The sequence below is a fragment of the Erinaceus europaeus genome, chromosome 21 (genome assembly GCF_950295315.1).
Source record: "Erinaceus europaeus chromosome 21, mEriEur2.1, whole genome shotgun sequence".
Taxonomy (NCBI): Eukaryota; Metazoa; Chordata; class Mammalia; order Eulipotyphla; family Erinaceidae; genus Erinaceus; species Erinaceus europaeus.
The window spans coordinates 40,303,920-40,321,859 of NC_080182.1; the positions used below are offsets into that span (position 1 = coordinate 40,303,920).

The window sequence follows — 17,940 nt, forward strand, 5'->3', positions numbered from 1 at the left end:
AAGAATTAATATATGCAACTTCCTGACAAGACATTTTGAACCCCTTCTGACCAATGATCACTATCTTCGAAAATGAAAAACCTCAAGAATTCCAATGGAATCAGGACGTCCTTAAACCAGGAACAATTTGGAATGATCTGGAGCAGAAAGGATGATTGCTGTTAAGTTTGCTTGGGAAGAGGGGTGCCAAGGCTCAAACTCGGGGCCTCTGATAGGAGGTGCATGTACATTCCAACTGCGTTACTTCCACAGCCCAAAACAATCTGGTGTGAACTTTCTGTCTCCTGCTTTCCCCCACTAGTTATGTCAAGGAGAAAACCCTAACCCTCTATTTCTGAGAGTATGTGTCAAGTTTAATGTTGTTAAAATTTAAAAAAAAAAAAAAAAAAAACTTTGTTGTCTATAGACAATCCTTATGACTTCCAACTCAATAAAGCCCAACATGTATTTGTGGGAGAAGAAAGACCTTTCTTTTTTCTTTTTTTTTTTTCTTCTTTTTTTTTTTTAAATTTTTTATTTAAGAAAGGATTAGTGAACAAAAGCATAAGGTAGGAGGGGTACAACTCCACAAAATTCCCAACACCCAATCCCCATAACCCACCCCCTCCCATGGTAGCTGAAGAAAGACCTTTCTTTAGCCTTCAGCAGGAGTGGGGGGAAAAGGCATGCCTCAGGAATAAAAGTAACGACAAAGTATCTTCACTTTTTAAGACAGATATTCCAAGAGGAAATAAAGCGATAAAGTATCATCAACATTTACCAGTTAATGGTTTCTGGTAATCAAGGTATAAAAGGTAAAACACAGAAGGTATCATTCCATGCTAACTAAATTATAAGAATATATGAACTAATACTGAGTAGTAAGAAGATTGAAATAAAGGCTTCTCATAGCCTTGGCTGACAAAATTTCGCATTGGTAAAATAGCTTAGAAAACAAAAATGAAAATATATACAGAATTACTTCTGAGATAATAACTTTCATAAGAAGTGAGCTATAAATAGAAATAGAAAGCATTCTGAGAGTTGAGCATCAGTATCGATTTACCCACATGAGTTTAAAAATATCTGGAAACAACCTAAATTTCACAGTGAGGAAATGGTTTAGTACTTCATAATACAACAGTATGAGGGAACTGAAAATGAAAGGATTTACAGAAACCATACACAGAAATTTAAAAGCCAATTTTTAAGTCAAAAAAATTCACTGTAATTTTAACTTTGATTAAATCATATACGTATATGCTCACACATCTACATATGGTTAGTGATGCAGGAAGATAGACACAAACATGAAAATATTTAAATAATGGTCAACATTATGGTGTTTTTCTTACAAAATAAAAAATATCAAATTTTCTTATGCCCAATGTGATTTTACTGTCATGTTTTTTTCCTGGTGATGACAGGTGCTAGTTACACTGACTGTGATTTTAAAATAGCTTTCTGAGGGGCCATAGTGATAGTGCCAATGGTAGTGGACCAGCTTTCATGCCTGAGGTCCAGGTTTAATCCTCAACATCACCAAGCAGTGCTCAGGGAAGAAAGGGAGAAAGGAGGGGCAGGAAAAAGGGGAAGGTCTCTTCCCCATCCCCTGAGGGGCCATCTTTCATGATTTTGATATCTGAGAACATTATTGTTGTTCTTAATTTTTTTTTATCTTAAGTGAATAGTAATATATAGGGCCAGAAAGGTAGCTCTGGGGCGGGGGTAGATAGCATAATGGTTATGCAAAGAGACTCTCATGCCTGAGGCTCCAAAGTCCCAGCTTCAATCCCCTGCACCACAATAAGCCAGAGCTGAGCAGGTCTCTGGTTAAAAAAAAAAAAGTAGCTCTGCATCAGAACAGAGGACTTGCATCCCTGAAGCCTCAGGTTCAATTCCATACCATATGACAGTCCTAAGCAACCTCTAATATCTGTATGATTCATAAAAATGAATGTTTCTGGAAGAATAATAGCACATGGTGACAGCAGTCTGAGAGGCACTGAATCAAACTGTTTGACTACATGTATGAAGTCCTTAGTGTAACTCCTGACAACACATAAGCCAAAGGTATGTTCTGGCTCTTTATTTCTGATTAATTAATTGAAATAATATATGGTTCCAAATTCAAAAGGCATAAAAACATAAATATAAAAGTGAATTTTAACATACCCTGAAGCTTAGCAAGACGCCCTGGAAATAATAAATGCTATCAAGTACTTAGCTATCCTTCCATAAATCTTCTGAACATAAGTTTGCAAATATATACTTATACATACATATATATTTGAAAATATATATACATATATATCTTAAAATACATAATAGCAGAGTTCTTAAGTTGAGCTCACCCCAAAATGAAGACATTTTCAAAGTCCATCAAAGAATTTAGTACAATTCAAAACTTAATACCTTTAACAATGACCTTCTTTTCAAATTCTTTCAGTGGCATTTTATCTTTCCAGGAAAGAAAATTTGCGAATTCTAGGTAGCTAATCATCCCATCTTTATCCACATCACAGTAGTCAAATAGTTGGCCCAGAAGCGTGTCATCTAAATGAAGGTTGTTCTGCTCACAAGCTTCTCGTAGCTCTTCTTTATCTATCATTCCATCTCCCTTCTGTTATATACAAACCACAAAAAATAATAATAGCATGAGTTCTGTATTCAGAAACAAGAGTACACAACATCTACCACTTAAAGAATATGCGGAGGTCATGGACAGAATATTCACCACAGAAGAGATCCAAAAGCCCAAGAAACACATGAAAAAATGCTCCAAGTCTTTGATTGTCAGAGAAATGCAAATAGAGACAACAATGAGATACCATTTCACTCCTGTGAGAATGTCAGACATCAGAAAAGGGAACAGCAGCAAATGCTGGAGAGGTTGTGGGGTCAAAGGAACCCTTCTGCACTGCTGGTGGGAATGTAAATTGGTCCAACCTCTGTGGAGAGCAGTCTGGAGAACTCTCAGAAGGCTAGAAATGGACCTGCCCTATGATCCTGCAATTCCTCTCCTGGGGATATAGCCTAAGGAACCCAACACACCCATCCAAAAAGATCTGTGTACACATATGTTCTTAGCAGCACAATTTGTAATAGCCAAAACCTGGAAGCAACCCAGGTGTCCAACGACAGATGAGTGGCTGAGCAAGCTGTGTTCTATATACACAATGGAATACTACTCAGCTATAAAAAGGTGACTTTACCGTTTTCAGCCAATCTTGGATGGAGCTTAAAGAAATCATGTTAAGTGAAATAATTCAGAAACAGGAGGAGGAATATGGGATGATCTCACTCTCAGGCAGAAGTTGAAAAACAAGATCAGAAGAGAAAACACATGTAGAACCTGAACTGGAATTGGCGTATTGCTCCAAAGTAAAAGACTCTGGGCTGGGTGGGTGGGGAGAATACAGATCCAAGAAGGACAGAGGACCTAGTGGGGGTTGTATTGTTATGTGGAAAACTGACAAATGTTATGCATGTACAAACTATTGTATTTACTGTCGAATGTAAAACATTAATTCCATAATAAAGAAATTTAAAAAAAGACTCTGAGGTGGGGGTCCTGGATCATGATGGCAGAGGACCTAGTGGGGGCTGTATTGTTATGTGGAAAACCGGGAAATGTTATGCATGCGCAAACTATTGTATTTACTGTGAACTGTAAAACATTAATTCCCCAATAAAGAAATTTTAAGAAAAGGAAGGAAGGGAGGAAAGAAGGAAGGAAGGAAGGAAGGAGAAGAAGAGGAAAGGAAAGGAAAGGAAAGGAAAGGAAAGGAAAGGAAAGGAAAGGAAAGGAAAGGAAAGGAAAGGAAAGGAAAGGAAAGGAAAGGAAAGGAAAGGAAAAGAGAAGGAGAAGAGAAGAAGGCAAGAATGGGCGAGCTGAGGTGCAAGGATAGAGCTGCCGTCTGTGGGTTTGAGGACCGTAGCTCTCAGGACAGTGTATTGAGAACACCTGTCATTCTGGGGCAGCTCAGCACTAGGAAGAGCCCTGCAGAGGTCATGGTTACATGCTCACAGTCGCTTACAAGGTTACACGCTTACAGTCAGTCGCCTAGGTGACCGGGAGTGGCCCACTTTTTAAATGCCAAACTAGGGAGTGAACTCGGGTCTCCCAGTGTGTGTAATACCACTGATGAGCTTCCAAGTCCAACTTGTTTCATCCCTTTGATTTAGAGAGAGAGAGAGAAGAGAGACAGAAAGAGAATGGGTCTCAGCATTCTTCCTCCTTCCATGAAGCTCCCTCTGGCGCTACTCATGGTCTTCCAATGTGGTCTCAGGGCTCAAAACTAGGGAGGGGGAGATAGCATCATGGTTCTGCAAAGAGACTTTCATGCATGAGGCTCCAAAGTCCCAGGTTCAATCCACTGCACCACCATAAACCAGGGCTGATCAGTGCTCTGGTAAAAAAAAAAAAACTAGGGTCTCTTGTAAGGCAGAGACTTGTGTTCTAGAAGACGAGCCATCTTCTGGAACTTTAATCTAAAAAAACAAAAAGGTATTTCAATTGTTATATTAGGGAAATAGTGACACGCAGGACTGTTGTCACATAAGTGTGATTTTTTGTCTTCCATGATAGGTGTCCACACACCACTCCCACCTCCAGCTTCAGTTCTCATGCATTGGGCCCCCAGTGTTCTCTCCACCCTCTCTCACCACCTTCCTCCCCCCAGATCCTTGACTTTTGTGCAACAGAACACAACACCTACCCAAACAGATCTCTGTAAACCCATGTTCATGGCAAGACAACTCACAACAGCCCAAACTAGGAAGCAACCCAGATGCCCAGCAACAGATGAGTGGTTAAAATAAAATGGTGGGGCTGGGGAGATAACTTCTCAAGTGGTGAAGCAATACTGCAGCTATCTCTCTATCTCTCTCCATCTCTGTCTCCCCCTCCTGATTTCTGGTGGTTTCTATTCAGTAAATAAAGATAATTGGAAAAAAAAGAAGAAGAAGAAGAAGAATATGCAAAGAAATCTCTCTCATAAATTCAAAGAATTTTGTGGTCCAGGAGGCGGCGCAGTGGATAAAGCATTAGACTCTCAAGCATGAGGTCCTGAGCAGCACATGGACCACAGTGATATCTGGTTCATTTTCAATCTCTCCCTCTCTCTCTCTCTCTCTCTCTCTCTCTTCCTACCTTTCTAATAAATAAATAATTAATCTTAAATAAATAAATCCAAAGAATTTTCACACAAGTCAAATATCACTCATATGTACAATATACAAAACCAGAAACACAGGAGCTTGTTGAAACGAAAAAAACAAGTAGTAAAAGTACTGCTGTGACTTTGTGAAACGATTGTAGCTACCTTGGGGGGGGAGGAAAAGGACAAGGACTGTGGACGTGTAGCCGTGTTGAACCACACCTCTGTAATCTTGTGGACTTGTAAACCACTATTAAATCACTAATAAAAAAAATTAAATCTCATTCCTAATACTTTAGGTTAAATAAGATGTATTAAGGTTAAAAAAACAACAACAAAGAGATGAACTCATGCTATCTTTTAACAAAATGTATAGACCTCAAGAGGATTATGTGAAGTTAGGAAGCAGAATATAAGTTTCCATGCATGCAGAATGCAAATAACTGGAACAAATGAACTAGCAAAACCAACTCTTGGACTTTCTTTCTGGATGGAAAGTGGAAAGGGGGTGAGCAGGGTAGGTAGGGTTGTTTTTGTTGTTTTGTTTTAAGAGGGCTGTTTTTTAATAGAAATAGAACATTTGAACTTTGGTAGAGGATGTGGCGGATCTTACACGGAGATACAGGAAGCCGGGAGGTTGCCCAGTGGCTAGAGCACTGAGCTTGCAAGCATCAGGCCCTGAGCTTGATCCCAATATCACAGATGTCATAGTGATGGTCTGCTTCTTTTTCTTACTAACAAATCACATGAATAAAATAGAGATGTGAACCTTTACTTCTGAAACTTTATGGTATTGTAAACCAGTGGGGAAAAAAATCAATAAAATTTGCTTTTAAAAGACTCATCTTTGTAGAAGAGAAAGAAGTACATTTTCACTCCTTCCAGATAACAGTCAAAGGTAAGGCACACCCTAACCTGAGTGCCAAAGGAGTGAAAATTTACATAAACTCCAGGCAGAAACTGATTCCTTTAAGAGGAGTGGCAGTACATGTGGCACTTGTTAAGGATGACAAATGCTGGGACATCTTCTAAGATATATATACTTTTAATTTTACTAGAGAGCGGAAGAGGCCAGAGCAGTGTAGTCTGCCAAGGAATCTAGCCGTGGCCTCACGCATGCAAAGCCCGTGCGGGACTGCTTGCTCACAAGAACTGGGACATCTTACCCCTTAGTTCCCCTTACAGTTTCTCAGATAAACCTTAAATCCATTCTGAGATGACAGTCAAGTTGTGTTTTTGCAGTAGGTTTTGACAGCCATCAGGGAATTTTGGTCCTCGTAAGAGAGATTTCCCAAGGGGAGCCATAAATGACTCATCGACAAGCATTCAGCTGGTAGGCGCAGGACTAAATTTACAATGGTAATGAAGGTGAACCCCTAGAGAATGAGAAGCTGACTGGATAAATTCCGGCAGTCTGGTCTGTGGCCCTGGAAAATATCTCTAGTCCCTATGTTGAAACAGAATGAGAATTTAAAACATATTATCTTGACAGTGCAGCTGTAAATCCTCCAGTTTAAAGTAGACTCCTTTATAGATAAATGCTTTGCTGCAAGTCCAAGTCAATAAAAAATGAATGTCCCACAATCCTAGCTGAAAAGCAGTGTGGGGAATCTTGGTTCCCAAGAGGTGTCTGGTAGTGAAATATTAATAGATGTTGTCAGTAATAATGATTTTGTTGCTAATACAGGGCTTAATGTGGATTGAAAATATAGGTAGGGGGCTGAGTGGTGGTGTGGCTGGTTGAGTGCACATGCTACAATGTTCAAGGACCGGAGTTTGAGCCCCTGGTCCCCACCTGGAGCGGGAAAGCTCTTTGAGTGACAAAGCAGTGTGACTGTTGTCTTTCTAGCTCTCTCCCTTCCCGACATCCCCTTCCCTCTCTCGATTTCTGCTGTCTCTATCCAGTAAAGACAATAAGAAAAAAAAAAAAAATTAGCATTAAGTGGTTTGTTTTATTGAACTGCATGCAGTCTCTGCCCAATCTGCCCTCCCCAACCCCCAATCCCAGTTGTTCTAAGGAGAAACATAACTAGTTGAGGGACCAACATCTCCCTTTTTCTAAGGGGAGTCAGAAGTTATACTGTCCTAGGAAGGTGTGAAACTTCTGGGGGGGGGGGGGTATATGGAAACTCCATTTTTTATGGTGTACAGGATATAGATATCAAATCTATCCTACTCAGTCTGAAGGAAGAAGAGATTCTGCTTGTGGGTTTTGGGCAGTTTGACCTAAGTGAAGAAAGCAAGCTAACAATATATTATTCTGCAGCTGTGATAAGTTACACATGCTTTAATGCCTGCATTGCGGAAACTCACCAAGCCACAAGTGGGTACAGACATGTGCGGCTCACGAACAGAAAAGGAGTGAGAGAGAGGAGATTCCTGGGACTCAAAGGCAATTCATGGATGGTTGGCACCAAACTGGGAGAGTGACAGCTGGGCACACCACTCCTGGGTCTGAGTCATGAAACAACTGTTAAAAAACAAAAAGAAGAAAGAAAGGAAGGAAGGAAGAAAAGAAAGAAGAAAGGAAGGAAGAAGGAAGGAAGGAGAGAAGGAAGGGAGAAAAGAAAAAAAGGGAGTCGGGCAGTAGCGCAGCGGGTGAAGCGCAGGTGGCGCAAAGCGCAAGGACCGGCATAAGGATCCCGGTTCGAGCCCCCGGCTCCCCACCTGCAGGGGAGTCGCTTCACAGGCGGTGAAGCAGGTCTGCAGGTGTCTGTCTTTCTCTCCCCTCTCTCTGTCTTCCCCTCCTCTCTCTATTTCTGTCCTATCCAACACCAATGACATCAATAATTATAACAATAAAACAGCAAGGGCAACAAAAGGGAATAAATACATAAATAAATAAAAACTAAAAAAAAAAAATTTTAATTTTTTTTTTTAAAAAAAAGTAAGAAAGAAGGAAAAGGAGGGAGGAAGGAAGGAAAGCTGGTGAGGGAGCAATTCCCAAGACTAACAACCTGTGCTTAGGGAGGGCTGGCAGCAAATTGAGAGATTCTCGGCTGAGCTGAACCACTTCCGGGTCTGAGTTTATGCAACAAAGAAATGTTTAAAAGAAAACATCATCTAGAAACTCAGAGATTTATAACTGTGACTTCTAGAGTTCCCAATGCTGTTACCCCACAGAGGCTGGAACAACAGCAGGGAGATATGATACTGACATCAGGGACAATACCCCAGCATGGTGACTCCGGATAAACCCCTGCTCCCCCAATCGAGATATTTAAACAGGGAAATGGAACACTTCACACACTTGGATCAGTGGAGCAGAACTAGAAGCCCAGAAATGGGCCCACATGTATACAACCACCTAATATATAACAAGGGGACCAAAAACATTCAAGGGGGTAAACAGATGGTGCTGAAGAAACTGGACAGCCACATGCAGAGAAATGAAACCAGACGACCACCTAACACCACACGCCAATGTCAACTCAAAATGGATTAAATATCTAGATATTAGACCAGAAACTCTAAAACTTATAGAAGAAAATGTCGGTGAAACTTTGTGGGACCTTCAGATCAAAGATGTATTTGGAGACTCAGCCTCTTGGGCATGGGAAATGAAATCAAGAGTAAATAAAAGGGATTACATGGAACTAAAAAGCTTCCACACATAAAAAACAAACTACACAAGGGTAACTAGGCAACCAACTAAATGGGAGAAGATATTTTCTCATCACACACCAGACAAGCCACTGATATCCAACATCTGGACAGAGTTGGTACAAATCTACAAAAAAAAAAAAAAAAAAAAAAAAAAAAAAAACAATGAAAAAGTGGGCCAAAGAACTGAACAGAGAGTTTTCTAAAGAAGAGATACACATAATCCACAGACACATGAAGATGGGGCTCGGGCAGTAGCACAGCAGGTTAAGCACATGTGGCTCAAAGCACAAAGACCAGCGTAAGGCTCCCAGTTCAAGCCTCCAGCTCCCCACCTGCAGGGGAGTCGCTTCACAGGCGGTGAGGCAGATCTGCAGGTGTCTGTCTTTCTCTCCCCCCCTTGTCTTCCCCTCCTCTCGCCATTTCTCTCTGTCCTATCCAACGACGATGACAGCAATAACAACAATAATAACTACAATAATAAAACAGCAAGGACAACAAAAGGGAATAAATAAATATAAAAAATTAATTAAAAAAAAAAAGAAATACAGACACATGAAGAGATGTTCCTCTTGGGACCAGGTGCTGGAGCAGCTGATTGAGCGCACATGTTACAAAGCCCAAGGACCCAGGTTCGAGCCCCCAGTCTCCACCTGCAGGGGGAAAGCTTTGCAAGTGGTGAAGCAGGGCTGCGGGTGTCTCTCTCCCTCCCTCTCTGTCACCCTTGACTTCTGGCTGTCTCTATCCAATAAATAAATTAAGATAATTTTTTAAATGACCTATCTGTATAAAACAATGTTCCACTGAATTTATCATTAGAGAAGTGCAAATTAAAACCACACTGAGGTGTCCTCTCACACCTGAGAGAATGGGCATGGCTTCCATCAACCAATCAGGAAATGACAGGTGTTGGCAAGGTTGTGGAGAATAAGGAATTCTGCTTCACTGCTGGTGGGAATGCAACTCTCCTGGTGGGAGAGTCCTCGGGGGCCAGGCAGGGGGACACTTGGTTAAGCACACATAGTCGGAAGCTCTAGGACTCACGCAAGGATCCCAGTTCGAGCCCACCTTCTCCAACCCATCCCGGATGGAGCTAAAAGGAACTGAGTGTCTCTTTTTCTTTGCTCCTCGATCTCCTCTCTATTTCTTTATATCAGAAAAAGGAAGGGGGAAACCACCAAAAATGAGAGGCGTACAGATAAGAAACAAGCCCCAGCAGTAAACTTGGTAGCAAAAACCAAACCAAACCAAAAACCTACTCAGAGCAATAATAATAATAATGCTCCTCAACAACGAGTCAACATACTCTGTGAACTTCTCCAACTGCCAGCTTCCTAGCCTAATATTACTGCAGTGTTACTGAGCTTCGGAATGGCATTCTCAAAAACTGTCTGCATCCCACGTTGTTTTAACTCACATATTTTCATAAAACAGTTTTGTCACTGACTATAACTACGCCCAGATAGAAATATCTCAGTTGCTTCCTAGATCATAACTAGAGTAAAAATATTTAGAACTAAATAGATTTACTTTTAAATTATAAAGATTCTTCTATGACCAGTCCTTAATATGTCTTTTCCTCCCTAGATTTGAAGTTCTTTAAGTAGAAAATCTATGCATTGTCTGGAATAATGTCTGATGTGTTTTAAGTATTTAATAAAGAACAGAGTTAATTTTATAATCCAAGAAGATCCATTTAGAAAAATCACAGCTTATTTGGGTTTTTATTATCATTATTTATTTATTTATTTATTTATTTTACCAGAGCCCTGCTCAGCTCTGGCTTACGGTGTTGCGGGGGACTGAACATGGGACTTTGGAGCCTCAGGTATGAGAGTCTCTTTGCAGAACCATTAGACTATTTTTCCCTCAGCCCATCCCAGCTTATTTTCTCTGTTCTGTTTTTCTACTAAATTAAAACTGAGCATCCAAGATATAAAATTCAAATGATCAAATTATATATAGATATTCTATAAAGACCAACATCTTATTGTCCTCCCCAAAAAAAAGCTCCTCAAGGACTGAGCACTATCTTGTACCCACTGAAAGTTAACTACTTAAAAGCTATATCAGAATTAAATAATCCTCAGTAATTTCCTCTCTGGCTATTTAATTTTATCATAAGGAGTGTGCCTGGTGGTTCACTAAGACAGTCAGCAGCTATTAAGATAATTGCCTTGCCTATAATTACATTTTAAATGAATTTTTTAAGTAGAGCACTATGTATTATAGCAAGTTCTCTAATTCATGTTACTACTGAATAAATTTCCCCCATGTCATACCTATAAAATACTTGAATTTGAATAAAGGTTAAATTGCACTTATTGTAGCTTACATATTTCAATTCTGATGAATTGTTTTTAAATTACTTGTAAATAGCAACTGGTGTCTTATAAAAGTCAGTGAAATAAGACCAGATAGCTCATACCTGCTCTGCCATATACAAGCCCAGGTCAAAGTCTCAGGCCCCAAAATAATGTGGAAAACTTCAGTGCTATAGTATCTGTCTGTCTGTCTATCTGTCTACTTAGTTATCTATCTTTTTAAATATTTTTATCTATCTATTATTGGATAGAGACAGAGAGAGATTGAGGGAGGAAAGGGAGACAGAGAGGGAAAAGGGGGGCAGTGGGTGAAGCACGCGTGGCGCGAAGCACAAAATCCCCGGTTTGGTCCCGGCTCCCACCTGCAGGGGGGAAGCTTCACAGGCGGGGACGCAGGGCTGCAGGTGTCTGTCTGTCTCTCCCCCTCTCTGTCTTCCCTTCCTCTCTCCATTTCTCTCTGTCCTGTCCAACAACAATGACAACAGTAACAACAATGATAAACAACAAGGGCAACAAAAGGGAAAAAATAGCCTCCAGGAGCAGTGGATTCGTAGTGCAGGCACCGAGCCCCAGCAATAACCCTGGAGGCAAAAATAAATAAATAAAATAAAATTTTATATATATACGAGGGAAAGAGACAGAGAGAGGGTCAGGTGGTAGCACACCTGATTGAGCACACATGTTACAATGCACAAGGACAGAGGTTTGAGCCCTATGACCCCGCCTGCAGGGAGAAATTTCTGCAGGTGGTGAAGCAGTGTCTCTCTCCCTCTCTAACACCCCCTTCCCTCTCAATTTCTGGCTCTGTCTAATAAATAAAGATAATAAAAAATAAAAATAATAAAAAAGAAAGAAATATAAAGAAAGAAACAGACACCTGCAGCCCTGCTTCGCCACCCTGAAGCTTTCCCTCTGCAGCTGGGGACCAAGGGCTTCAGCCTGGGTCCTTGAGCACTGCAGTGTGAGCACTTACCCAGGTGTGCCATCGCCTGGCCCCTCTATCTATCTGCAAAAGTCAGCCCACTGTGGGACAGCTGTAACAATGACCTAAACAAGTCAGAGAAATTGCTAAATGATTACATTTTCTTTCAACAACTTTGTAAGAAATATAGTTGATGACAGATTGGTATTGGTCCCTTATAAAACAGTACAAAATTTAAAGTGAGATATTTAACCCACTTTTTAATCATCAGCAGAACATAGACACAACATCTTCCAATCAAAAACAAAATGATAGGCTTAAAATAAGTGATCAAGATTTCTTTTTTCAATTATCTTTATTTGTTGGGTAGAGCCAGCCAGAAATCAAGAGGGTAGGGGGAGACAGAGAGACACCTGCAGCACTGCTTCACCAATCACAAAGCTTTCCTCCTGCAGGTGGGAGCCAGGGGCTTGAACCCAGGTCATTGTGCACTGTAATATGTGCGCTAAACCAGGTGCACCACCACTGACCCCAAGATCAAGATTTGTAAGATAAAACTTCTCTAAAACTAAACATAGGAGGGGTAAATGAATATTATCTTCTTCTGAGACAAACTAAAATTATTTTGCTTTTTTCCCTCTCCTATCAAGACTACCGTGCATTATATCATCACAGGTTAGTTTATGAGCTCTTGTTTATAATAGATTCATTTTTAAACAGAAACATAACAAAACAAAAATTAAAAAAATTTCTTGCTGTCTCTGGATATAAATAGAGATAGTGAAAAATTAGAGAGAGAAAGAGAGAATGATAAAAAGCACATAAATTACATGCTATAAGGGGCTGGGTGGTGGAGTCCTTGGTAGAGAGCACTTGCTATAATTACAAGGACCTGGGTTCAAGTCCCCAGTCCCCATCTGCAGTGGGAAAGCTTCATGGCTGTGAAGCAGCACTGCAGAGGTCTCTCTAACTCTCTTCCTCTCTATCTCCCCCTTCATTTCATTCTCTACCAAGTAAACAAATAAATAAAATATTTTAAAATAATATTTGCTATAAAATCATGTTCATGATAGATGGACTTCATTAATGGGACTAAGCTTCCTGATGGCCAAGTCAAAATGGTATGCACATCAGCACAAAATTCAAACTGTTCACAAGATAAAAACAAATTGCTATTTTTCTTTCAGAAAAATGGGATTTTCTTACAGAGTGTGCACATGACAAAAACAACCTTACCAACCTACTAGCAAAATATATATATATATTCCATTTTACAGATTACATCTCTGTGCTTACTGGCATAATTAAAGGCAATGCAATTTGCTAAAAGGGGGGCCAGGCAGTGGCACAACTGGTTAAGTGCACACATTACAGTGCACAAGGTCCCAGGCTCAAGCCTCTGGTCCCCACCTGTAATGGGAAGGTTTCACAAGTGGTGAAGCAGGGCTGCAGGCATCTCTCTGTCTTCCTCTCCCTCTCTATCTCCCCAACTCCTCTCAATTTCTCTCTGTCTCCACCCAATAATAAATAAATAAATAATTATTTTTAAAAAATTGCTAAAAGGAATACTGTGATGGCTTTAAATGATGTGAAGTATTTATACAGCCCTAAATTGAGATGATTTCAAAGGAGAACACTGTTGAGTAGTTCGAAAGTGAACGATCATATTTTATCTTTTTTCTATTTAAGAAATGCTTAACATGTTTTATTGATTTTCTTATTATTTATTTTTGGATAGAGACAGAGAGAAGTTGAGAGGGAAGTGGGAGATGGAGATAGAGAGGGACACAGAGAGAGACACCTTCAACACTGCTTCACCCTCTGCAGGTAGAACGGGGGGGGGGGGGGTTGATCCTGGCTCCTTACACACTGTAATGCATGCACTCAACTATGCACCATCAGCCGGCCCCATTATTCTCTCAAAATTAAGCCACATCATGTCTCTTGCTCCTGTCCCCAATCCCACCCAACACACACACACACACACACACACACACACACACACACACACACACACAGGAAGAGACAGTTGAAGCTTATCTTTAACCTAGACTGGTGGTAGCATGTGCTCAAATTTGGATTGTCTTATACTCCAGTGATATTTCCCAAGGATCTACACCCCTCTCGCTCCAAACACATTATAATGTTAAGAGTCTATTATAGGAGGCCGGGCGGTAGTGCACCAGGTTGAGCTCACATAGCACAAAGCGCAAGGACGGCTCAAGGATCCTGATTCGAGCCCCCGGCTCCCCACCTATAGGGAGTCACTTCACAAGCAGTGAAGCAGGTCTGCAGGTGTCCATCTTTCCCTCCCTCTCTGTGCCTTCCCTTCCTCTCTCATTTTTTCGCTGTCCTATCCAACAACAAAAATGGGAAAAAATCGCCTCCAAGAACAGAGGATTGTGGTGTAGGAACCAGGCCCAAAGATAACCCAGGAGACACACACGCACATGCACACACACACACACACACACACACACACACACACACACACGTCTATTATAATCAGTGGTTCTCAAAGTTGAATGTGCATCAGAAAGGACTGCAAAAGAACACTTGCTAGGCTACTCTGCAGAGGTTCTAATTCTGTAGGTCTGGTTTTAGCCTTAGAATGTACATGTCTAATTCCCTAACGATGCTGAAGTCAGTGTCTGGAACCACACTTGGACAGCTACTGATCTACACCAAGAGCTGGCAACCTTTTCTGTCTGGGGCCAAAGAGCTAATAATTTAGTATTTCTAGGCCACTTAGACTCTGCTGCACTACCCTTTTAGCATGGTTCTAGTGCAAAATCAGTCCTAGATGAGAGTTAAAATGACCAAACATACAAATCTATTTACACATGCAGGTGGTGAACTGGATTGGATCCACAGGCCAGTTTACCCCAGATCTAAAGCAGCCTGCTGGAATTCCTAAGCCCAGCCACAGACCCAGAAATATCACTGCTACTACTGGCCTTGTCGTAGTGCCTGAAGGCTGCCAGCAAAGTGTCAAAATGTTGGTAGTTGACTTTCTTAAAGTGATGTCGGACGGCTGCAATCTGGGCTCGTTGTCTCTCGGTGCCACGAAGATATTCACCAGGAAGTCTATTGTGGATGAGGTCACCAGCTCCTACGGAAGAAGGAGAAGGTATTTTCTTTTATTATTGATTTAATAATGATCAACAAGACCACAGATACACTAAAGGTGGTGAATTCTCCAGTGACCTGTTACCTACCCCCAACACCTTCCTTGCTTCCATTTATTCCTCATGAATTAAGAAAGCTTCCCTGTGGTCCAGGAGGTGGCGCAGGTGAATAAAGCATTAGATTCTCAACCCTGAGGTCCTGAGTTCGATCCCCGGCAGCACATGTATCAGAGTGATGCCTGGTTCTTTCTCTCCTCCTATCTCTCTCATGAATAAATAAATTCTTTAAAAAAAAAAAAAGACAGCTTTCCTGGATCACAGCACAAAGTAAATATAAACACACACATTGCATAGAAATCCCAGCCTTTAGACGGTAATGTTAAGAGAGATCAGTCTAGAGTTGAAAGTGTAGCTTCAGATATGGTGGTACCCTTCGTTTCCCTCTAGCCTACACCCCTCTCCTATGGGGGGCAGGGGCAGCAGCATGATACTAGGTTAGTTGTGTTTTCCTGGATGGATTAATTTAAATAGTAACTTGGGCTGTGGGGTCAGGCGGTAGCGCACTGGGTTAAATACAAACCCAAGTGCCCGCGCGAGGATCCCGGTTTGAGCCTGGCTCCCCACCTGCAGGGGTGTTGTCGCTTCACAATCGGTTAAGCAGTGTTGCAGGTGTCTCTCTGTCTCTCTCCCTCTCTCTCTCCCCCTCTGATCTAAATTTCTTTCTGTCCTAGCCATTAAAAAAAAAAAATGAAGAAAAAATAATGGCTAGCGGCCAGAGATAACCCTGGAGGCAAAAAAAAAAAGGTAACATTGGTCCCAGTTCAAGGTGACAAATAAATATATGAGGCCTAACCCCTGGGGTTTCACTGCTCCAAGCTCTTTTTCAAATAGAAAGAGAGGGAGAGGGTGGGAGGCAGATAGCTTAATGGTTATGCAGCAAAGAGACTCTCAAGCCTGAGGCTGCAAAGTCCCAGGTTCAGTCCCCTGCACCACCAGAAGCCAGAGCTGAGCAGTGCTCTGGTTAAAAAATAAAAGTATATGTATATAGGAGAGAAATAGAAAGCACGCCACTGACACGCCCTTCGTGCTTCAAGAGCTTGTCAGAACCCTGCTGCACACGTGGCAAAGAACACTACCCGCACTACTGCTTTTGTTGGCAAGCCTCTCTAATATGAACCCACAGCACTTTCAAGTCTCTTACAAAATCAGGATCTAAATAAACACACTTTCTTTTCTCCTTCTTCTCTTCCTCCCCCTTGCCCGTGCTGCCTCCTCCTCCTTCTTTCTCTCTCAACCACAGCACTGTTCAGATCTGGCTTATGGTGGTGCCAAGGACTGAACCTGCGACCTTAAGCCTCAGGAATGAAAGCCTGTTGTATGAACCACTGTGCTATCTCACTGGATTGTCTTCTTTCAGAGGATAAACCCTGAGTATAGGTGAGAATGCCACAACCAATGTTGATTCCAGGACCTGGACTAATATCTTAGATCAAGACCACCTGAAGTGGGGTCAACTGTCATAATGACATGCTAAAGTGGGCAAAACACAAGGAAGGTTCTAGGAGGAGAAAGCAAGCTTCCTAAGAGGATCACCCAGAGACGTGGCTCAGGGAACAGGGTGCAGTACTTGCATCACACATACCAGAGTGCTGCTCTGAGCATCCCCATGATAATTCTCTTAATAATACAATAAAACAAAAAGACAGAAGTGATCTCTAAGTACGGCTTCCTTTGCTCCTCCCAACATCTCACCTAAAATACAAAAGGAAAGTACAGTATTTGAGTAAAAGAGATCCTCGTTTTGGGGGCCAGGTGGTAGTGCACCCGGTGAAGTGCACATACAACAAAGACCTGGGTTCAAGCCTCCACTCCCCAGTGCAGGGGGGACGTGTCACGAGCGGTAAAGCAGGTCTGCAGGTATCTTTCTCTCCCCTACTCTATCACCCCTACTCTCTCAAAGACCCTTTAAGATAAGTAAACAAGTAAAACAAAACAGATCACATTTGCTTTCTAAATGAAATTCGGAGTTTTTAAGTACATTTAGGGAGGGCATTCATAACAAGGACTTTCAGCTGCACCTATCTATTTAAATAAAGTATGAAAAAACATTTTATTTCTTGTATTACACATTTTTTCTCATTATTTATTTTTATTTTCCCTTTTGTTGCCCTTGTTATTTTTCTCATTAATTTTAATGCAACATTTTAACCTCTTTAAAATTTAGAAACACTCACCAGGCAAGATAGCAACTCACTTGAATAGCTGTCACCTTTGCTATGCATTTGACCTTTTATTTATCTTTATTTATTAATTGGATAGAGACAGCGAGAAATTGAGAGGGAAAGGGGAGATAGAAAGGGAGAGAGACAGAGAGACACCTGCAGCTCTGATTCACCACTCGCAAAGCTTTCCCCCTGCAGGTAAGGACGGGGGTCGAACCTGGTTCTTTGTGCATTGTAACATGTGCGCTCAACCAGGTGTGCCACCACCTGGCCCCCTTTGCACTTGACTTTTTTTTTTTTTTACCAGAGCACTGCTCAGCTCTGGCTTATGGTGGTGCGGGGAATTGAACCTGGGACTTGACAGAGCCTCAGGCTTGAAAGTCTATTTGCATGACCATTATGCTATCTACCCCCACCCTAAACTTGACTTTTTAACTTTACCTCACCTCCCTCTGTCTCTCTTTCATCTTAAAAAGTCAGCTTGGAGCAGTGAAGCCCTAGTGACCAAACATAAATCTATGACTAAAACATAAATAAATTACAAACTCTGAGGGAAGAGGATGATAGACTTAATTGACTAGCTTCCTAGGTATTTGGGTC

General features: G+C 41.3%; 1 protein-coding gene across 1 annotated transcript in view; it reads right to left on the bottom strand.

Annotated features, from left to right (window-relative positions):
* Positions 1–17,940, bottom strand: part of EFHB (EF-hand domain family member B) — a 52,075-nt gene that overhangs the window by 10,821 nt on the left and 23,314 nt on the right. Inside the window, exons 9-10 of the mRNA XM_007530028.3 lie at positions 14,948–15,102; positions 2,395–2,602 (exon numbers count right to left, since the gene is read on the bottom strand). Coding sequence (XP_007530090.2) covers positions 2,395–2,602; positions 14,948–15,102 — 363 coding nt within the window. The remainder of the gene's footprint in view (positions 1–2,394; positions 2,603–14,947; positions 15,103–17,940) is intronic.